The 21,430-nt window shown below is 43.6% G+C and overlaps 7 protein-coding genes across 7 annotated transcripts; 4 read left to right on the top strand and 3 right to left on the bottom strand.

The window, feature by feature from the left end:
- Positions 1-5: 5 nt before the first annotated feature.
- On the top strand, positions 6-2,047 carry BBOV_II006750 (MAC/Perforin domain family protein). Its single transcript, XM_051767934.1, has 5 exons — positions 6-191; positions 225-448; positions 483-1,426; positions 1,461-1,633; positions 1,668-2,047. Exons 1-5 carry the CDS (start codon positions 17-19, stop codon positions 2,036-2,038), a joined length of 1,887 nt encoding a protein of 628 aa, XP_051623201.1. The 5' UTR covers positions 6-16; the 3' UTR covers positions 2,039-2,047.
- Positions 2,048-2,093: 46 nt separating this feature from the next.
- Positions 2,094-3,704, bottom strand: BBOV_II006760 (clathrin coat assembly protein family protein). The gene is made up of 6 exons (XM_001610144.2): positions 3,593-3,704; positions 3,368-3,555; positions 3,163-3,333; positions 2,676-3,128; positions 2,454-2,639; positions 2,094-2,417 (listed from the first exon to the last, which is right to left on the bottom strand). The coding sequence occupies exons 1-6, from the start codon at positions 3,672-3,674 to the stop codon at positions 2,190-2,192; spliced, it is 1,308 nt and encodes a 435-aa protein (XP_001610194.1). The 5' UTR covers positions 3,675-3,704; the 3' UTR covers positions 2,094-2,189.
- Positions 3,705-4,708: 1,004 nt separating this feature from the next.
- On the top strand, positions 4,709-6,247 carry BBOV_II006770 (uncharacterized protein). The gene is made up of 2 exons (XM_001610145.2): positions 4,709-5,005; positions 5,042-6,247. The coding sequence occupies exons 1-2, from the start codon at positions 4,855-4,857 to the stop codon at positions 6,025-6,027; spliced, it is 1,137 nt and encodes a 378-aa protein (XP_001610195.1). The 5' UTR covers positions 4,709-4,854; the 3' UTR covers positions 6,028-6,247.
- Positions 6,248-6,604: 357 nt separating this feature from the next.
- Positions 6,605-7,770, bottom strand: BBOV_II006775 (putative integral membrane protein). The gene has a single exon (XM_051767521.1). The coding sequence runs from the start codon at positions 7,580-7,582 to the stop codon at positions 7,301-7,303; it is 282 nt and encodes a 93-aa protein (XP_051623856.1). The 5' UTR covers positions 7,583-7,770; the 3' UTR covers positions 6,605-7,300.
- A 731-nt stretch (positions 7,771-8,501) lies between these two features.
- Positions 8,502-12,692, bottom strand: BBOV_II006780 (variant erythrocyte surface antigen-1 alpha subunit). Its single transcript, XM_001610146.2, has 3 exons — positions 12,539-12,692; positions 12,349-12,433; positions 8,502-12,315 (listed from the first exon to the last, which is right to left on the bottom strand). The coding sequence occupies exons 1-3, from the start codon at positions 12,660-12,662 to the stop codon at positions 8,532-8,534; spliced, it is 3,993 nt and encodes a 1,330-aa protein (XP_001610196.1). The 5' UTR covers positions 12,663-12,692; the 3' UTR covers positions 8,502-8,531.
- Positions 12,693-12,887: 195 nt separating this feature from the next.
- BBOV_II006790 (variant erythrocyte surface antigen-1 beta subunit) lies at positions 12,888-17,123 on the top strand. Its single transcript, XM_051767726.1, has 11 exons — positions 12,888-13,117; positions 13,161-13,898; positions 13,943-14,047; positions 14,085-14,564; positions 14,650-14,802; positions 14,844-15,110; positions 15,227-15,580; positions 15,685-15,735; positions 15,777-16,328; positions 16,421-16,615; positions 16,759-17,123. The coding sequence occupies exons 1-11, from the start codon at positions 12,958-12,960 to the stop codon at positions 17,091-17,093; spliced, it is 3,390 nt and encodes a 1,129-aa protein (XP_051623202.1). The 5' UTR covers positions 12,888-12,957; the 3' UTR covers positions 17,094-17,123.
- Positions 17,124-20,004: 2,881 nt separating this feature from the next.
- On the top strand, positions 20,005-21,396 carry BBOV_II006800 (SmORF protein). The gene has a single exon (XM_051767883.1). It carries the CDS (start codon positions 20,938-20,940, stop codon positions 21,364-21,366), a length of 429 nt encoding a protein of 142 aa, XP_051623203.1. The 5' UTR covers positions 20,005-20,937; the 3' UTR covers positions 21,367-21,396.
- Positions 21,397-21,430: the final 34 nt, after the last annotated feature.

Raw genomic sequence — 21,430 nt, forward strand, 5'->3', positions numbered from 1 at the left:
AAATTGCGGCAGTACAATGCAAAGCTGGTGTATTATCCCATCGGCTATGAGTAACAACATCGTAGTACTAATATCGGTTTACACTATATACAGTATAGCGTCTATATGCTGTCTATCACACAGTTATCAAACTTCTTCGTTGTTGCCAACGTCAATAAATCCGGGAGATCGCCCTTCAATACCCAGCTTGGGTAGGATTTAATGCTTTATTACACAACATATAGAATATCTTGGCTTGGGTTATGACGCAATCGAAAGGGCACATAACCTTTTACAATCGAAGACAAATCCTGATGTCTCACATATTGATACAAGTTACAAAGGTCCCATTATAGAGTTGCGCTGGCCATCAGAAGGAAAACATCCCCTGTACAATAACACCCTGCGGTGGTCACTGCCTACCAATGTATATGGCTGGAGGGCACCTACATGTAAAATACAAGAGAATGTAAGTTTATAATGAATTGCATACATGGTATTAGGTCTCACGTGAAGACAGTGACGATTCCAGTTCAAAGCAACTGACCGCCGTCTTTGATGCAGCATTGTTTAAATTAAAAGCGAAGAGACCAAAGTTTAAGAAAATGTTTAAAAACAAAGCTGATGGTTCACATGAGAAACGTACGGGTGAGATTTTTAAAAGCGATGGCAACGATAACCATACAGACGTCAAAAATAAAAGTTCGAAAAAAAACAAGGAGCAAAAGAAGCAGAAAACAAAAACGAAAGTTGATAATGATGTTTTCAACAACAATGACACAGTAGACGAAGGAATCAATTCCATCCTTCCTGACAATGAAAGTTACTACGTGAATGAAGATGCATCGGAAGAATCCGACACTTTGGATACGGAAACAAATGGAGAAGATGATGAGCTGCCTTTCTTCATAGAACTTCCAATTGGTAATTCCAACAAATATATTGGTTTAAACAACGACATTGTGCATGTGTCAACAATCGTGGATAAAGATGATAGATCATCATTCCTAGAACATGGAGTACGACATACTGATAACATTGATGATATAATGTCTGCAATAGACGATTCAGTTGATTCACTTTCTTTAGATGATCAAAAAACAGAACAATCCGATGAAGACTTACGTGAAGGCAAAAGGAAGCAGGTCTACGACTCACCAACGCATGTTCAACATAATGTTGGAAAATATTCATATGATGTATTGAATACACTCGGCGACTCCGCAAAATATCAAGATCAAGGAGAACCCGCTGTTACCAATGAAAATGACGATGAGCAAGTTCAATTAAGTGAAGAAGAAAAGACCGAGCTTTCAAAGACTAAAGCCGCTCTTTCATTCAATTTATCAATACAAAACACGCAAGATGTATATTCTTCTAATATGGAAACGGTAAAGAATGAAACTTGCACATCATTCGTCGCTGGCACTACTCTAGACAAAAACAGGTTTGTATGCAACAAAAGTATTTCATTTGTGCAGTCACTTCAGTAGAAGCTTTGAAAATGCATTGAAACATCTGTTGAGAGAATTAGACAAGGACATAGAGTGTTCCTTGAAGGATTACGGCACTGCAGCATGTAAGACGACGCTGACCAGGTGGTTTCACTTTTTCAGAAACTATGGGACACATGTTATAACTCGCATTACCCTAGGTATACAATACAATGTTCAGCATATAATATATAGGTGGCAAAATTATTATTGAGAAGAAACAACTAGACGAAGGATCCCGTACAAGCCAAAGTGCTTCCGGTGATTTAAAGGCACATATAGTATCTCCCGACTTTCAACTGAATGCCGGATTGGATAAAAATAACGAATCAAAGTCATCACAAAATGTAACATCAACAACGATGGACATGTTTGGTGGAGAAATTGGACCTGACTATGAAACACAAGAGTTTAATCCCCTGTGGGCCAAGAGCGTATCATACTCACCAATGCCTATAAGCATGGAGCTCACTCCACTGGCAAAGTTGTTCGAATCGAGTGGATACCGAGATCATTACTATGAGGCGCTATTACACTACGCTATAAGTGGTGTCAACCACCGTTAGCAGAGGTGCGCGCATACAGTAACGATGAAATGTTTGGATAACATTACCATTAAACGAAAAACCTTAACAAATTATGTTAAACATATCTCGCTAATATGGACTGCAGGGGTTGATTTATGCAGATAACTCTGACAGATGTATCGAGCTCATGTCAAAAACGATAGATATAGGATTGGGACGATGTGACATATCGCACCCAGCGATATGATGGCCCTGATGAAGGTGGTTGCAATACTCCAAGATATCTTACACGCACATTCGAAACGCTAAATAGAGGGGCCTCGAAGGTAAGGTTGAGAGGGCCGAACTCCCGCTTAGATATCTTTGATCCATGAGAACCCAGGTTAACCGATGCTCTGAGTGTATAACCAGTACATCCCTAATTAATATAAAGTACGCTACGTAAATAACCTACCCTATATTTCCGCACCTCCCAAGAAATTGACTGGTCTTTCGGCCGGTACTCCGTAGCCTGACCGTTATCATGTGGGACTGTACTAAGAGTAGCACCCGTTGTACAAGATGGAAGTGGGCAGTGTAGCTTAACAAATGCATTGATATGCTCTGGCATCGTAGAAAAGACGTTAACGGTGATTGTCGCCTAAGTGTACTATTAGATTATTAAGCATAAACCAACCGCATCACCATCTATGTCCACAGCAGCTTTGATTCTAAATGGTATCACTGCATTACCGCTAATCCGATAACTCATCAAAGTAAATTCGCCTTCCAAAGGAGTAAGTGATAGCAGCCTAGCCTTCTCAAACTCTCTAGTATCTACGCATTCGTGGAAGTTGCAAAAATCCAGAACGGCTACGTTGGGTACCTTGCATCTCCGGTTGTTTATCACAATATCCTCGTTAAGGGCTACTCTGACCATGGGATTTCCACTTAAAAAGCTCTTCATCCTAATTTGCCCCTCTACAGTAACACTCTTGTAAGTGTCGTCAGCACCCAAAATAGCAGAAACCTTCTCCAATACATCAACGAATATCTCGTTAGATCTGGCACCTTCCTTTGTTATGGGTCTCTGAGATACCGAACTTGGAACCGTTTTAGGGTTAGGATTAGTGCCCAAAGATAGTCGAGCCTATAAAGCATATATTCCTATCAAGCATACCCACCATAGACCGAGCATGAATCTTTGGAACCAAAGCAACGTTGTAAACCTTCTGTTTTAGCTGAGAAGTGTTGGTGCATTGCACATAACCGAAGTCAAGCAGCTCATCTAATAGTTCATAAGCCAAGATGAAATTCTGCCTTAAGGATTCCTCGGTCAGAATACCACAAAAATCCTATACCATATGAATTATTTAAGCAATTCCTTACTTTAAATGTACCAATAATGCGATTAAGAAGTTCCAACATATAAGACGGTGGCACAGCAAAGGAAGTGGTTGCCACAAAGTATAGCCCATTTCTCTTCAAACTATAGTAGAATACATCACCGATTCGAATAAGGGGTAAATTCCCTTCATGGTGTTCCGTCACAGCGCTATAGAACTCTTCAGCTGACCCTAGAAGGATGTGCAATATGTTGTTACACAAACAGACCTCCTTCACCTTCGCCACGTAAACAGCGTAGCAGTATGCGATCGCCACCACTTGATATAACAAAAAACCGTGATAAAGCCATTATATTAGAAACGTAATTCGTAATCCTATATTAATGTGTTGTGTGTCCAATGTGTACGCCATGAGCAGTAATGACAATGTGATCCAATCACACATCGCACTAGACAATTACATATTTTAATCTGAGCAGGGTCCTTTTGTTAGGATCCATAGCTCATTTATTTGAGGTAACACATTTTGGTCGTTCTGTGAGTCATTGTTATACCATTGTAAATATAGCAAAATGTTCTTCTGTATATGTATGTATATATATATATATGTTTTAAGCGACAGTAAAAAATATAATGGGAATTTTTATTATTATACTACCTAGACAATCATATATAGGTCTATAAAGGTTACAATATCTGGCATCACGATTCAGCTGTAACCGCCGTCAGTCAAAGGTAGAGTCATAATGGTCAAAAGTATGTAATTTCATACCGGATATGAAATAACACTCTTTCAGTAGATATATCAGATACAGGCATGTGTCATTGCTAATAGACACTGTCTCTGCGGAACGCAGTCAGTCTAACTCCCACCGTACCCCTTGTGAAAAGCAGCGTCCGGCTACAATAATAATTTATGCAATCAAAGAACAACGTTGAATGAGTACAGAACAGATGTAAAGCTTAACGTGACAATCACCTACGTAAGATCCAATGAGCAGGTATAATTAACCGGCGATTGGTTTGTGATTTTCAAGGAAGGTTACAAAGAAATTTATGTGTAATAATAAATGTACATTTTCACATAATCTGATACATTCAACAGGAAACTCACAGCATTGGGACTGTATTTATTGCTGATAACGATAGAAATCATCAGAACGCACATTCGTAGAGTATAGATTGTAAAATTGCGTTAATATTGTATGCTAATAGCAATAAGGATGGTCCCATTATAATGATCTTATATGTGTCTGGGTATCTTAACACTTGACAAATGCAACCGTTGTAGGGCCACTAACCCATAATGTTTACCCACCTTTGTAACGGACACATGTGCGGTGCTCGTTGGCACGCTGCAACTTAAATTTATAAAATTCACCATAGCAGCGTTTACGTCTAATTGATACCTGCACTATAGGATAAATTTTTGGCACTTTTTGTGTGTGTTGAAACGCGGATATTATTTCGCATTAGAATTAATTCTATTCGTGAAACACCACTGTAAAGTTCTAATTTGTGTTTTTCACGATGGCAGAGAACAGAGACAATAATAAAGGTCACCCTAAGGTCAACATTGAAGCCATATGCAAGGAATACCCTAACTCAAAGGTCCTATTGATTTCCGCACAGAGACCACGGGCATTTTTCATTAGGACCTCGTGTGAGCTATTTGCTGGTGGTATGTTATATGTTTGAGGTTTATAGCAATTATCAGGTACGGAAGTTTTGATTCTTAGCGCACTGGGCGATGCCATTCCTCATTGTGTCCAATTACAACAAGCCCTAATTATGAAGAATGCGGCTACCATGATACGATTTGACACTACGCTTAATAAGTTGGCCAATTCTAGGGGAAAGGCACCGGTATACATACCGGGTGTACAAATTTACATGCGCAAGCACCCTGAGTTTAAGGGATCGAGAATTTCCCCTGCTTATGTATTTTTTGCATCTAAACCGGTATCTGGTGAAGTAGAATATGCTTTTAAAGCTGATGCTAATGAACACTCTTGTATGGTCATCGCTGGTGATGTTGATTTTCGGATGCCGGGAATAGGTAGTTCACACCAACACTTCACGGATGTATTAAAGTCTGCGGGTCATAATGTTGATGCTTATACTAAATTGTTCAAAACGCTGCACAAGGAGGCTTTGGAAGCAAATGCTGCTGATCCTGTGGTATTCAGTTTAACCATGGCTAATTCTAGTTATCAGCATCCCGATCTCAAGTTCGCCATGTGCCGTCTGCCGAAGGATCTTCAGGCTTTTAGAAATTCAGCTGAAGGCGTTGTATTTATATGCATTTTCAACAAACACCCACATGATAATGTGCACAACATGGGATTGATATATGTAGTTGAACCCAACGGTAAGAATTATAAGAATATTGACGAATACTACCGTGCATTGCACCTGACCGGAGAGAACTTAATGACCACAGTGTGTGACCACAATGGTATGGCTAAGCGTGATGCCTCTAAATCACATCGATCAATGACCAAGTGCTCAACTTATCTTATTGGAGGTGGCGCAAACCGCCATGATAATGCAAACAAGCTGGAAATTGCTAAGCATCTTCTCAACGGTATAGCTGAGGCCTACAGGCATGGTCCTGCATCATTGTTTCACTTTGCTTACGACGAGGACGTTTTCCGTCAGGCGTGGACTGCCACTTCAGGTCTTTCTGTGGAGTTGGGTTGAGACCGGAGAGACACTAGGGCTCATTTGTAGGGTTATGCCGATGGGTAATGGTGTGTTTGCTTCGTTATAACTCTATTGTATTAATCACTGTCTTACTAGACCATTGCAAGTCATAGGCAACAGGTCTAACGCAAAAACCTTTTTTCGTACTCCAACAATGCCTCTTTACATACGCCCAAAGTAGCGTAAACGACTACGACGGCTCACATAATAATGACGTTAATAATAATTTATACATGGTCAAGTTGACCTATGGTATATATGACCGTTAAACACAGCACCTAAGCTGTCATCACACTAGCACTGTATAGCTCAGCCTGGTTTCGCCCTATGGGCACATTTTATGAAAATCATTCGTTGGTTGTTGCGTCCATGATAGGATATATGGCTAACACTGTGATTCTGTTAACCCAAGAGGGCAGGATATTGCCTTTTCGTCAACGTACATCTCTACCTTAACCTAGACCCTGGGTTATACCGTCAGATATAGTCCCATCACTTCTCTAATAGTGATATACCTCCCTATACAGCATTACTACATATTGATACCACCTCTACATTAAATGGTGTCCAATATAGTGACTCTATTAGTCTCTATGTCAACATTTACTTTGACACTCAACGTTTATCCTCCCAGACTCCGCAGTTTAACCAGAAAAGACACTTCGTTCCCTCATCAAACATGACTATAATAGATCCCAAGTTGCTGTTATTTCTCAATGTACAATGTCTATTCTGTAAATGTAATAACGATATTTCCACATACTATAGGTCATATCCCGTTTATTTATATATTTGGATTGCCCTTAATGCCCATTTTTTCATACAACATTCCGTGAATGCGGGTGCTAATTGAACCCATTAAATCCCTTTTGGGAGATGCATCAAAGCATAACGTGTCCTGGTTAGTCAGCCAATCTTCCCAGTTTTAGGTACATTTACACAGCATTCATTTAACTTATGCTTTCATTGTTCTAGCATCTTCTATAGTGGCATACAGCTGTCTTTCAATAATGCCTGGTAGCGTTGTTCAACTTCCTCGCGCATGACTTTGTGTTGTCAGAGTTTTGAGCGTGTTCTCCACTGTTATCCAGCAACATAGCGTGAAATTGATGCAATATCCAGCTTCCGTAGGATAACATAACAGTGTTGAATGTAGCCCCGCCTAATCTAGTAAGTCACATATTTGCAGCAACGTAATCAACTGCTACAGACACATGTATAACAGTAACTTCGTGAACACCCCGAAGCGATGCCTTAGAATATCTAACTCTTACGGCTGCGATCCTTTTTCACCTTGTTTAGGTGGATTACAAGATGATGCCTTATTATAGGCCTGTACAAACGGCACAAAGATGTATGCTATGGAGCCCAGAAGGAAGGCAGCACAGCCCAAGTAATTCGTGACGTATGGTAAGTCAAGTGCTGCAGCTTTGGTCAAAGTTACTGCCGTTACTACGTACAGCGCAACTGATAGTATTAGCAGTATTAGGAGATCCCGTAGGTGGGAATAGGGCTGGTCATTTGACTTTTTCTCAGGACACTTCGTAGACATCACGCTATAAAGTTACGCACATATTTCACGTTAACCCTATATATTGATATGGGAGTATGGAATCCATGTGTATGGGATCCTGTAAGTGGTACTTGCCCGGGCAACAGCTGTTGTCCAATAAGTAATCTAGCGACACATCAATTTGGTGTCTTCTAAGGCCACTAAAAATTATTAGTGTGTATTATTATAGGCTATTGTTAGTGTGTATCATTAGTGTCTCGTATTACTGTCTAGTAGTGGTGTCTATTGTTACTGTCTACTATTACGCTGTGAAAAAACAAGTTGATACCGTACAACGAGAGACTAAGACAATGATCACGAGTAGTAGGGTCGACGCGATACACACTCGACGGTGGAGTTAGCGAGGTTTGAATCAGGACTAGTAACATATAGATAACCGTGGTACTATCTTGGCATGTAACGCGGTAAATGGATCCTCTATGGTAACAATTTCTCATGGGATCCTGTAGGTCAGATTATTAGTCCGATGTAACCACTTTAAACCCTGTCTTCTAAAGTATTAGTATCTTGTGTTGATAAATCTATGGGTTAATGAGAACACAATGACCTGGAAGACCAGTGTCTGAGTGAACTATGCATGGTACCTTCTGGGTAGCACAGTGACGACATCAAGTATCATACTAACCTACTGGTCTCGGTAGTGTTCATGGTTTGGTGCTGTTTAGTTTCAATGTTGTTATTGAGCTGGAAGAGTCATGAGCAATGTTTCATTAGCTAGCCTAGTACCACCATCCATTTAATTTAAAGAGCCATGAAAAATATCATGGATAAGTCAACACCACGGATTCCTACACTACGTCACCCTCTACATTACGTAAAGCTTTACCCAGTACATGTGACTACCCATACTGGACCCGTGATCACCAGTATTACAGTGACTTTACTATACTCACCCCTAGATACTAACTACCACATTATAGCACTGTCTCTAAACTCTTTTTCGAAGATACTCCACCAGTTCCATTCCTTTGCGTCCCGTCATCACCTTATACCACATACATTGCCACTGGTGTTCTCCACCCCGTAACCAATGAGACCTCATATGTGTCCAGTCCAGTGGCCATATGGCACCAAAGGCTAGGTAGAGTACCGCCACTAGCCAGGCTATGGTCAGCACAAAGATCCACGGGAGCCGTATGTCGTATTGGAGTTTGCCGACTTGGGAGAGGAGGTTGCTCAGGGGGTGTTGTTCCTGGTCCTTAGAGGTGGCCTGGTCCTCCTTCTTATTGATCACTTGGTTGAGACTGCTTAAGAAGTCATGACACCGCTTAGTAGTCTTCGTGTTCTCTATGCTATAATCCCCCTCTCTGCTTCCATCATTCTGATAATACCCCTCCAGATTGAATGGGTTACCGTAGCTAAAGCCATGTCTGTACAGTACTGGCAGTACCCCGGTACATGATACGATTGATTGGCATCCACACTGTCCACTACCCTGTCCATGTACTCCCTTCTTGCACTTATTGGGGTCACACTGTCCCTTACAGCCTCGGCATTCAATATTACGGAATGCCTCAGACAGTGACTCTAGTCCTGAATGAAGTGCATCTGATAGGTACAGTACCCATGAGAGGTATGTTCCGCCGAAGGTGGCACTCACTGCGGTGTACAGCTCACCGGTTAGGGGGGAGAGGTATTCTGAGTCCTTGGTCAGTGCAGAGAGGGCATTGGTAGTGGACTGTGACGCTGGCTGTGGAGCAGTACTAGCGTCCTTCTCGCCCTTAATGTCTCTTAGCGCTTTACCGACAGTCTTCATGTACTGTCCTCCTTTAACACTGCTATCTCCATTGTATATCCACTCAATTTTTTGTACTTCATCACGTAACCCAGAGGCACACCACCCGCAGAAATACTTCTCCTTGTTCGCCTCATAAGATCCACTTGGATCTCCTGTGTGATCACAATTCGTCTCCAATTCTCCCTTTGGTGGCTTTCCCTTGTCCTTGTTTCCCACCCCTCCCCTAAAGAACCCAAAGACGTCACCCAATACCTGTGGTGTAGTGGCACTGAGTGCTGCTGTAACTCTCACTAGTGTATAAACGCAAGACTGCATCATGTTCTCGTTGCTGAAGAAGTAGAGGATGCCATAAAGGCGTTGGCCAGTCATGTCACTGGTGCTGCCCTTGTGGAATTGCCCTCTAAAACCCATTGGCAATGGACAGCACTGACCTGAGCCATTGCAGTGTCCTAGGTGGGATGCAGCGGGTGGGTACTTGTCGGCGTCCTCAGTGTACAGGATCTCTTGACAACTAAACCCTGGCAACCTGTCTTCCAGGAATGCCTGGAGTGGAGAGGGGAACCCGTCCATGTATTGTTGGTGGCACTTGTCACAGTACTTGGACTGTGGCTGTCGGCCACACTTGTTGGAGTGTGATTTACAGGATGGGCACTTGGGTGAGTTGCATATGTCTTTGATCTGATCTATGGTTTTATGAAGTGTGTTTGCGACCCATTCCGATAATGTGCCTTTTAGATGTGTTGAATCACTAACTCCCAGTTCTTTCTGTATTTCCCCCAATATTTCTCTTACCTTATCGATAGCAGCACTTATCTTGTTCTTACCCTGATCGAAATCATTATTACCATTTGTAGCTTCCCCCAGTTTATCCACTACCTCCCCTAGTATTCCATTATTACCACCACCCTTCGTCGTCAGCTCCTCTAGTTTCTTCTTAGCCTCCTCTAGTTCCTTCCCATTCAGCCCATTCTTCACCGCCTTATCTAGTTCCGTCTTAGCCGTCCCTAGTGCCACCTTCACCCCCTCTATAGCCTCCTTTTCCTTCCCTTCCAATGCCTCCTGGGCATTACCCAATTGTACCACTACCTGACCTATAGCCTCCAGTACATCCTTGATCTTCTTTGCATCACTGCCATTCGATCCTAATGGTAGTTTGTTGAGTTTGTTCCCCATCTCCCCCACCCTCTTTTTCCTATCATGTTCCATGGGGTCACACCCCAGGCACATCCAGCTAATTACCCCCTTAGAGACTACCCCATTACCATACCTACACTCACGCCATTTACCTCCTAGGGCCACTTTAACTGCACACTGCTTCCTAAGGAAGTACAACTGGTAGAACAGAGCCCTAATGTAGTGTACCACTTGGTTGTATGCTTGGATGGACACAGTGGGATAGGTGAAGTGGCATTCAGTGTTGGCATACAGGGAGTGAATGGCAGGTTCTTCAGTGCCTTTAGTACAATGTATTCCACCCTGGATACCTATGAGCACCGGGGGGCAGTACTGGGTCACTGCTTGGAAGTGGGCAAACAGGTTGTATTCATGAACTGTAATGGGAGCTGAACGTTTTTCTTGGTAGAACTTTAATTCTTTTTGTTCGTTGCCAGAGGTAGCACTAGAGGCAGTGTCTCCGGGCTTCTTGAGTACCTCTTTTAGTCTTCCCTTGGCATGCTTAAGTATCTCTGGGTATGCCAGACTATAGGGCAATGCACTTAGCCAGTATAGGATTTCACGGATGGTCTTGGGAGTTTTATTTTTTGCTTTCGGCGGATTCTTTTTCTGTAACCCGGTAAAGTAGGCACATGATAGAATGTAGAGCTTGTACAAGGCACCACATTTGTGCATCTGTTCGTCAGTTATGCTAGCGTCATTGCCATTCTTATGGAAGATAGTAGCGTTGCTGCAAAATGCACCCCTGTCTACGGTATGTATATATCCAGCATAGTTCATACCAGCTGGTTGTCTGAATGTATTATCATTATAGTCCCCGCCATGGACAGGACTACCATTACCAGTATCCGGAAATCCCAAATATAACATACCCCTAAACCCATCCCATATAATAGCATCCAACCTATTTCCGGGACCACTATTATTAAGCATTTCCCTAGGAAATCCTAGGGCCTGAAGCCATTGGGACAGGGTACCATCATCTAGACCTCTGCCATCCAGGATGTGGTTGTTCCACCGAGGACTGCTGGAATGGTACTTTCCAGTCCAATACATATAAGTAAGGCCACTCCAGATGAGACATACTGAACCTAGTAATATCTGAGCACCAATTGCTCGCTTTTTACTAGTTTTTCTATCAGACCAAGTTGGCCATACTAGGTATTCATTACCAACAATTCCGTGATATACTAGCTCTACTTGGTATGAAGATCTATAGCTGTCTTTGTGTTCAAAAATTCCAAGGGTATTCTTGTGCGTTTCCATACAGCTACACTTATCACTACACTTCCCACACTTATCCTTACAACAACACTTGCAGCATTTGCCTGCTTTAGCGCATTTACACTCTGTACTAAGACCTCCCTTGCAATCACCACTACACTGACACCTATGCTGTACACCACCACTATCACTATCACTACACCTTGTACACTTCCTTCCCAGTGGTGTTCCTTCGCTTTCCGGATTCTTCACTTCCCATTTCATACATTCACACTCTTTGCATGGAGTGTTTGGTGTTGCATCCTTGAGATACCCGCAATCCGTTTTTATGCCGTGTTGATTGTTATTGTTACTACCTTTGCAGTCCCAACACTTCTCTATCCTACTCCACCCAACCAGTGCACTGAGTACCTGTGCCAGCTGGTCTATATAGGTCCGGACCACTGCGGTACCACCTAGTCCCTGTACCAGAGAGAATAGCTCATTGAGGCACTCTGTGACTCTCTTTTTTGGGGGGCCCTTGCTGTTGTCAGCGCCATCACTTTCTCCTTGATAGCCTATAGGGACCCATGAGGTACTGTATACCAGTAGTGGTACTAGATAGCACTACTCCACTACTGGGTACTTACCATGGTACTCCAGTTCTACTGACTGCAGTAGGTCAGTCACTGCCGCCGCCAGGCCACATATACATTCTGTACAATAATGACTTCCATAGTACGGAGCGCGCCAGTGTAATGGGCACTGTCAGGTAACATCCATGTGGCGCGCATAACACAGTAATGTCTTCAGTAACTTACCATCCTTGTTCAGTTCTTTACCATCCCTACCAGTAACCCTCAGGACCCAGTCAATGGCCTCCTTCAGGTTGGTGGGAGCGTCGGTTAGTGACGCCTTCGGCGTGAAAGCGCTTGCAGGGGCCATTGTCAGTGCCTTTAGGAGTACTCAACAGTACTCACAGTGGTGTGGTAGTGGTCTGGCTATCGGGGTGGAATCCTATATATAGTGAGCGCGCCCGTATATTGGTGGCGCGCATACTATTCTATGGGATTCCAACAGGTATTACCACGGTGGAGATGATCCCGTTGGTATAGTGGAATCCCCTAGGACACTGTCGCGCCGAAGGCGCCCCTATCTCCCTAGGATTCCACCCCGATACATTGACCTTGACTACCACTGACCTTCACTGGACACTCTCGAAACTAGGGGTGGTGACACAATGGCAGCACAGAGTACCTGGAAGCCTCATGAAAGCCTCACCCAGGCTCCCACCAACCTGAAGGAGGCCATTGACTGGGTCCTGAGGGTAACTGGTAGGGATGGTAAAGAGAACAAGGCAGCGCCGGCGCAGGCGCCGGCAAGCAGTAGTAATGGCCCCCGTAAGTCAATAGTACTCACAGTAGCTCCCACACGACCATACAGACTGTCTGTGCTTCTTGGCCAAGGCAGTGAAGGACCTACTGTATGACGCCAAGGACCCGGGGTCCCCTGGTCCCAGCTCTGAGAGGTACTGGGATGGCATACTCCTAGAGCAGGAGAGTGACATTGTCAATCCAGTGCTCACGGACCTGGGACTCCTTAATGGTGGCAGCACTGATAGCACTACTGCTAGTACTACCTGCGCCGGTGGTACCGAGGTCATAAAGGCACTGATATATCAGTTGGCACAGGGACTACAGAAGTGGGTTGGGTGGCAGGAAGGGGATACTTGTTGTTTGGGACAGACTAAAGGGGGTAAAAGTGACGGAATTGGTAAAGGATGTGAACGTACTGGTTCCGGCGTTGGTGGTAAATGTTGCACAAATGATGATAAGAATAGTCATGAATGTTACCAATGCGGTAAAGTTACTGCTCCTAAAAAATGCTACCTTTCGGCCTATTGCAAAAAGAGTTCTTCTAGTGGTGCCAGCCAGTCAGATGGTGACTACTACTGGTCCGCCATATCCAGTGACTCCACTAAGGTCCACCTCCTGGCCCGTATTTTCCTAGGGTCAGTATGCCTCATCTGGAGTGGACTCAGTCAGTTGGGGTTCCTAACGGGTGGGAGTGGCAATGATAGGTGGAGCAAGGAAGGAAAGCTACATGAGGAGACTAATGGTCTCGGCTCATTCATGGCGGCGATGGGCTACGACCTGGAGAGGTTGAATGGGAGTGGCGGAGGTAAGTATTGCCTAGGGTAGTCATGTGGACTTATGGTGGAGTAGGTGATAAGACGGGGCAGTTTGTGCAAAAGTTACTATCGGGAACGGATCCAAGTGGAAAGGATGGTATCCAATGGAAGGAATTCCAGGGAGACAGTGCTACTAAGGGTAAGTCCACCTCCTCTATAGTACCAATGTTCCCTAGGTAGTGTAGCTGAGTACTATAGTGAAATCTATGAGAAGGCCAAGGAGGCTGCCAAGAGTACTACTGAATCCATCTGTAAGGACTACCCCCTATTGGTACTCCACATCCTGGCCAGTGGGTACTTCAGGGCAGGTAGTGCCGGGGCTAATAAAGTACCTGTGGCGCCTTCGGCGCCATCTAGTGATCCTAGGAAACCTAGGACAATCCGGGAGATCCTATACTGGCTCAGTGCATTGCCCTATAGTCAGGGATACAAGGCACTGGTGGAGAGGATGCAACAAAAGTATCCTAGGAAAGAGGGCAAACCACAGGAAACAGCGACGGAAATAGTGCTTCACGGTGAGCAGAATGGCAATACCACCCTCAAGAGGGACTGTATTACCCACTACCTAATGGCCGCCTGTGGCTACTGCCCACTGGTCCTCATCAGTATCCAGGGGACCATAGCTACCAGTGGCATTGAAAGTGCTCCTGCTACAGGTGAGTGATATAGACAGGGATCTATAGGGGCGCCTTCGGCGCAACAGTGCCCTAGGGGTAGTTATATGGACTAATGGTGTAGTAGGTGCCGGAGGAGTTGCTGCTGGTACTGCGGAGAATAAGTGCACCAATTATGGCAAGAAGAAAGAAGAAAAGACAGATTGCAACAAAGATAATGAACTCACCAAGCAAGGAAAGGTATGCTACAGGGGGTACCACCTGGCAGTAAAGGATTTTGGTAAGTACCCTAGCAGCACTAGTCACTAACACTATGTGTAGGCCCCCTCCACGGGATGTACGCCAATGGGCTCTTTGGCTTCCAGATGGACCTTTCGGCCGCCCAGTGCCTGGACCAACTGAGGGTATATGTCTACCACTGCTTCTACCAGCTCTACTTCCTTAGGAAGCAATGTGGAGCGGGGGTGACAGTGGACAAGAAGGCAGTGCTGGGCTGGCAGAGTTGTAGGTATGGTTATCAGGTATCCACTAGGAAGGGAGGCAACACCGGTGGAGCCGATACCAAGAACTGGATGTGTAAGCCATTGAGTAGGTCATAGTGTAGAAACAGTGGTATATAAGGGCGCCTTCGGCGCAATAGTGCCTCTGGGAGGAGCGCAGGAGCAGTGTATATAGGGTAGTCATGTGGACTAATGGTGTAGTAGGTAGTAGTGCTGGTAACAGCAACGGTAACAACCAAGGTGGTAGTCCTAATCAGAATAATGGACAAAGTAACAAGTGCAACTGTCTGGGAGAGGGAGCTACCCAGGGCAAAGCGGGCACTCCCGGTGATGGCTCACCCCTACAGAGCTTCTTGTGTGATAGTATCAATGGGATGCACTGTGGAATAACAACGGGATCCGGTGTGGATAGGTATCCTCCAATAGAGGATCATATGAATTGTCCAGCGGGAACTGTTGGCCACTTTGGCGGTCCTCCAAAACACTGTCCAGTACCTATGGGATGGAGCGCGGAGAGTACTAGTGGCAGTGGTTCTAACAAGGAAAACCACTTCAAAGGTACGTCCCAGTACTCTATATGGTACCCCTAAAGCACTGTATATATACACTAGGGGCACCCTCTGGGCGCCACAGTAACCAATAGTGACTCATGGTATGCACAGATTTAACCCAGGGTACCCATAAGACAGACAAACTGGCACAGTCACCACCAGGTACGTCCCACAGTATATTACATGGACTCATCATGTAGCAGGCACTAACACTACCTATCCCGCCCACTGCACTGGGAATACACTGTCACTACTACTGGAATACTACTGTGACCCCGGAAAGTGCCACGGCACCCTAGTGGTACTCCTGAGACTCCTGGCATGTATTACTCCCACGGTGCCACGGACCCTGGGTGACCTCTTTGGGTTCTATTACTATATAGTCTACATTGGGGGAAAGAGTGGTGGTAGTGGTAAAAAGGAGGTGTATACGAAGCTAGGAGAGCTAGAAAAAGAGGTGCTGCTCCATATGCGTCAAGGTAATGAAGTGGTCCAGGCACTAACCACGTGGTCTACCGGTGGAGATTGCAGTAAAGGCAATGAAAAGAACCTTAAGTGCCTAACAGAGTGCACTACTGGTACTGGCGCCAAATACCTCTCTCCTCTGAGTGGCCAGCAGTATGGCCAGTTGAGTCCCCTGATGGCCGGGACCTACCTGTCATGGTTGGTCTATTTGATAGAGGGGTTCCAGGAAGGGTTGCAAGGACTGGTGCAGGAGTATAAAAATATAGTATGCAAAGATAGTTGCAGTTTGGGTAAGTTCTAGTGCTACATAAGGGCGCCTTCGGCGCGACAGTGTCCGTTACAGTGGCGCGCAACAGTGTCAAATGGATTAATGGTGTAGTAGGTGTTCCAGGAGGAGCTGCTGGTGGATGTAATGGAGATACGTGTAGAGCAGGAAGTCACGGTGACACGTGTAAAAGTGGTGGCAATCAGGGAGTCTGTGGCTGCTCCTCTGTCGTATCATGTACCGGGGTATTACCGGTATTGTACAAGTATGGATTTGGGTATGGTGATGTCAGTAAGTTGCACCCTGGGACAGGTAAGATGTAGTATAGTAGTATGGATAGTGTAGAGAGAGTGTAGTACCAGTTTTGGTAAAAGTTTCACAAAAGTTTAGTAATAGTTTTGGTGAATGTTTAGTATAAAAGTAGTAGTTGTTAGGGGTATTAAATGGTGATTTAGGTGTTGGTGATAGCAACAAGAAGTGTCACGACTTCCTGGGAACACTAGAAAAGGTCCTACGCGGTGACCAATTGGACAGCACCAAAAAAGGCCTCCACCATGAAATAAACCAGCTCATCTACACCACCAGGCTCCCCTGGATCTTTGTGCTGACCTTGGCCTGGCTAGTGGCAGTACTCTACCTTGCCTTTGGTGCCATATGGCCACTGGACTGGACACATATGAGGTCGCATTGTAGGGGATGGTTCGGGAAGGGCAGTCTGAGTCCATGGGAGGTACTGATGGTGGGTAAGAAGAAGGGAAGGGGGATATTGGAGTTTTTTGGTAAGACATAGTGGCAAAGTAGTGGCGCCTTCGGCGCGATAACTAGGGATAATGTAGATATGTTCATCAAAAGTTACATGGAAGTTTAGTATAAAAGTAGTAGCTGTTAGGGATGGTGATGTGGATAGGGTTACAGAGTGTTTTCTTAGAGTTACGTAGCACTGTTAGTAAAGGTTTCGTAGTGATTTTATTAAAATTTTCATCGTATATTCAGTAAAGGTTAAGTACTGGTTTTGGTAGAGGTTTCATAAAAGTTTGGTTGCACTTTTGCCGAAAGTTCTATAAGGGCGCCTTCGGCGCAACTGTGCCCTAGGGGTAGTGATAGTGCTAGGGAGAATGTAGCCAGACGTTTGGTAAAGGTTTCATAGAAGTTTAGTATAAAAGTAGTAGCTGTTAGGGATGGTGATGTGGATAGGGTTACACAGTGTTTTCATACAGTTAGACCGTAGTGATACCTATAGTGTATTGTAGTGGTCTTCTAAGTAAAAATTTGGTAGCACTTTTGCTGAAAGTTCTATAAGGGCGCCTTCGGCGCAACAGTGCCTTAGGGGTGGTCATGTGGAGTAATGGTGTAGTAGGTCCGACGGAGAATTACTCTAGAAATGTTAGTAAAGGTGTCGTAATGTATTAATAGCCGCTATGGTAAAACTCCAGTAGCATTGTTAGTAAACATTTCGTAGTGATTTTATTAAAATTTTCATCGTATATTCAGTAAAAGTTTAGTAGTGGTTTTGATAAAAGTTTCACAAAAGTTTAGTAATAGTTTTGGTGAATATTTGGTATAACTTTGGCAAATGTTTCACAGAAAAGTAGTAGCACTTTTGGTGAATGTTTGGTATAACTTTGGTAAAAGTTTCATAGAACGTTAGTGGCACTTTTGGTAAAAGTTTAGTATAACTTTGGCAAATGTTTCACAAAAGTTTAGTAATTGTTTTGGTGAATGTTTGGTATAAAAGTAGTAGCTGTTGGGGGTGGTATATGGATGAGATTACAGAGTGTATTGATTGGATTTTCGTAGCAATGTTGGTAAAGGACTCATAGAGTTTTGGTGCAGTGATCAACGGAGATAGTACCAGTCCCCTCACCAATCTCCTCTCCCAGGTCGGCCAACTCCAATACGACATACGGCTCCCTTGGATCTTTGTACTGACCATGGCGTGGCTAGTAGCAGTACTCTACCTAGCCTTTGGTGCCATATGGCCACTGGACTGGACACATATGAGGTCGCATTGGTTACGTGGTGGAGAACACCAGTGGCAGTGTATGTGGTATAAGGTGATGACGGGGAGGAAGGGAATGGAACTGGTGGAGTATTTTGGTAGAAAATAGTGGCGCCTTCGGCGCAACGGTGCTAAATGATATACACTAGTGTCACACACAATATATAGTAGCGCTATAGGTAGTGATCCTATAATGGGCATTAAAAGCCTACACATTCCGGTGAAACCAGTGCATTAAGCAGTGCTAATACAGAGTGACTGGGATATCTATGGAAGGCTGGAGTTAGTCCACTGAGCAGCTACTGATAGCCCTTCCACGGTACCACACACATTCAAATTTACCCAGTGGGTTCCATGACATGGCAGTGACGTTATATAGAGTATTGTGACTACATTAGGTCATATAGTGACCATGAAAGACCAAGTGACCAACATATTGCTAGTAACTATCACTATACCTTATGGCTACAGTCCACTAGGGAATCCTACCTGTGGTGTATCCAGAGTACATTGTCATTGGGTGTCCATAAATTAGTACATTACGCCATAGAGCACTATAGATGTCACGTATATGGTTCACCATTTTATGTAATAGTTCCACAGTCACAGTGACCCAGGAATTACCACTGGGATGGAATTACATGGTTCACAGGGTCGGAACTGCTAGTAAACGAAGCTCCTTTTAGTGAGCAGCCCTTTGGGGCTATAATATGTTATGGGTAGCATATCTTATCTAATGCCAGTCCATGAAGCTATGTCTAGCGAGTAGTCTTTTCAGCTATACTGTCTAGATGGAAGACATTCTAATGGGTGACTGACATTATGATGTATTCCAGGTAGGGATGGTTCATCACTAGTGGTGGGACAGATTTGGGAGTCAGTGGTGGTGTATGATTAGTATTAATTTATGGAGTGCCTGGAGAGGGATATGGAGGTGGGAGTGAAAGGCGTTACAGTTATTAGCGTGTCCTGGCTTTAAACGAACTACAGAGTTGCGTTAATGAGCTACGAAAAGTGTAACTCCTGAAGAATAACTGGTACAACACGTGATACATATAACTGGTCTATTATTCAGTACTGGTTACTACACAATATGGTACAGGCTAATGCATCGAAAATCGTAGATTATGATAAGAATGGGTGCTGCTTGGTAGATCCATGTTGACCTAGTGCCACATTCCAGAAGGGTTTGTTTTTCCATCTCTATATTTATCCTAGGAACCCAAGCTACATTTTGCCTTTAGCAGTTGGTGAATTCTGCTGAGCATGTGGCACTTTGCAAAATTAAGTCGTCTGACAGACTAATCGAGCTAGGTATTGCTGAAATCAGTGATGTACTACTACATGAAGTTACTATTGAAATAAGCCACTTACTAATGAAACAAGTTACGTGACACCATAGCAAGTTCTACAACATGTAGCCTTTTGCGTTCATAGAATATATACGTTTTCCAATGTGCATATTCATGGTAACGTGTTATTCATGTATGTTAGGAATGTAATGACACAGTGGAAGCATCTTTGATATGATTGATTAACAATGCTTTCACTGTTGTATCAAATAGTCAAGGTGTTCTACTAGGAGCCTTTATTAACGCTTCATATAGGTCGATTTAGAGTGTCCAATTGCATGTTAAAATTTTAACGTGGACGTTCCCATGAGTCTGTATGTGGGAAGCATGTAGCACACTGGAATCAAGTCAATGATTACAGTCGTAAAGTATCAACAATGACGATACTGGGTATTTATAGAGAAAATGATAGCAGCATTTTATGCTAGGTAATAATTTGCTATAATACAGTCGCTATATTATCTATGTTAGTTCTTTCTTGGGTGTTATTTCATCCAACAAATGTGATTATTCATATGAAGAAATCGCATATAGATCGCTTTTGTGTATATTCCAATAGAGAACACATGACTGTGAATATTGGCTAAAGTTGGATAGGAAGATTAAGGCAGAGCGCTGAATAATGCTAGAGTACAAGCACTTGGTACCATTCATACAGTATCTTCCAAAGAGTTACTAGAGAAGCTTATTCATTTATGGGACCTTTGTTTTTAAGGGTGCACACGATTCATTGGTTACCAGTAATGTTAGTCGTAACGCAGATAGTAGCATTGTAAGAGTACTGATACAAACATCATTGGACGTGATACAGCATAATGCATGTCTGTAAGGTATAACCAGTTGTACCATAGTAGTATATTTGTGAACATCTATTGGACCATATCTATGCTAGATATTGGCCAGGAAAGCGACTAGAGGAAATCAATTCTATATATGCCTCATATAGTACTTGTGGCTGTCCACATAATTCTCTGCCGGCAGAATTAGTGTAGTTTCCTATGAGCAATGAAGAGTGGATTGTCAATACATACATCGATACCACTCAAGAGAAAGTAACATTAAATAAAGAGTAGTGTAATACCAGTGTAGTGTCTAGAGGATATTGCCACACGGTCTATTGCACTATAGTTATCCCAAATACACCACCATACCTATGGGAAATCATGTAGCGACAACTATTGTAGAGAAGTATATTCCGAGGTAACGCATGTACTATGAATGGGGGGCATGACAACAATTATGTCTAACAGTTAGCCATCTCACTCCCTACTAACTTTATCAAGATGGTAGCTCATAGAATGTTATGGAAGCTCTGTGTAGTTGTGGCCTTCGGGCTCTCTGCCACTGTCACTGCTACTGATGTAGCCCAGGAACAACCCAAGAAGGAAGAATTGAAGAGTGGATCATTACGTAAGAATGGCGAGTCTACCACTAAACGTCAAGAGGTACCTGAACCAACAAAGACTGACACTAAAGAAGACACTGATCCAAAAGGGCCATCTAAATTTTCTGTAGAGTGGTATTTGTTACCTAAACCCATAAACAGAGCAACTCTACGTGACATTTTGCCATGGAATTTACAAAACTCTGTGCCAAAGGATTGTAATGAGCCAATATTGCCTGTTATTGAGAAGAAAATTAGGAAGTATTTCTCATGGGTTGAGCAAAAGCCGGAGTCAAGGGGTGCACTATTATATTGTACCGGTTGGTAATTTATAAACCGTTCATCTTTTTGACGACAATGGATTTATCATAATCTCATAGTACGTAGACGTC

Source organism: Babesia bovis, chromosome 2, assembly GCF_000165395.2.
Source record: "Babesia bovis T2Bo chromosome 2, whole genome shotgun sequence".
NCBI classification, from domain to species: Eukaryota; Apicomplexa; class Aconoidasida; order Piroplasmida; family Babesiidae; genus Babesia; species Babesia bovis.

Bases quoted from the DNA above. Each gene is read 5' to 3' on its own strand.
- BBOV_II006750 (XM_051767934.1), top strand. From the start codon at position 17: ATGCAAAGCTGGTGTATTATCCCATCGGCTATGAGTAACAACATCGTA. The intron at 449-482 runs GTAAGTTTATAA...ACATGGTATTAG, and splicing joins CATGTAAAATACAAGAGAAT to GTCTCACGTGAAGACAGTGA. The intron at 1,634-1,667 runs GTATACAATACA...TATAATATATAG, and splicing joins TATAACTCGCATTACCCTAG to GTGGCAAAATTATTATTGAG.
- BBOV_II006760 (XM_001610144.2), bottom strand. From the start codon at position 3,674: ATGGCTTTATCACGGTTTTTTGTTATATCAAGTGGTGGCGATCGCATA. The intron at 3,556-3,592 runs GTCTGTTTGTGT...ACATCCTTCTAG, and splicing joins ACGTGGCGAAGGTGAAGGAG to GGTCAGCTGAAGAGTTCTAT. The intron at 2,418-2,453 runs GTAGGTTATTTA...TATATTAATTAG, and splicing joins GGGAGGTGCGGAAATATAGG to GGATGTACTGGTTATACACT.
- BBOV_II006770 (XM_001610145.2), top strand. From the start codon at position 4,855: ATGGCAGAGAACAGAGACAATAATAAAGGTCACCCTAAGGTCAACATT. The intron at 5,006-5,041 runs GTATGTTATATG...AGCAATTATCAG, and splicing joins GTGTGAGCTATTTGCTGGTG to GTACGGAAGTTTTGATTCTT.
- BBOV_II006775 (XM_051767521.1), bottom strand. From the start codon at position 7,582: ATGTCTACGAAGTGTCCTGAGAAAAAGTCAAATGACCAGCCCTATTCC.
- BBOV_II006780 (XM_001610146.2), bottom strand. From the start codon at position 12,662: ATGGCCCCTGCAAGCGCTTTCACGCCGAAGGCGTCACTAACCGACGCT. The intron at 12,434-12,538 runs GTAAGTTACTGA...ATTATTGTACAG, and splicing joins TAAAGAACTGAACAAGGATG to AATGTATATGTGGCCTGGCG. The intron at 12,316-12,348 runs GTAGTGCTATCT...ACTGGTATACAG, and splicing joins GGTAAGTACCCAGTAGTGGA to TACCTCATGGGTCCCTATAG.
- BBOV_II006790 (XM_051767726.1), top strand. From the start codon at position 12,958: ATGGCAGCACAGAGTACCTGGAAGCCTCATGAAAGCCTCACCCAGGCT. The intron at 16,329-16,420 runs GTAAGTTCTAGT...ATGGTGTAGTAG, and splicing joins CAAAGATAGTTGCAGTTTGG to GTGTTCCAGGAGGAGCTGCT. The intron at 16,616-16,758 runs GTAAGATGTAGT...ATGGTGATTTAG, and splicing joins TAAGTTGCACCCTGGGACAG to GTGTTGGTGATAGCAACAAG.
- BBOV_II006800 (XM_051767883.1), top strand. From the start codon at position 20,938: ATGGTAGCTCATAGAATGTTATGGAAGCTCTGTGTAGTTGTGGCCTTC.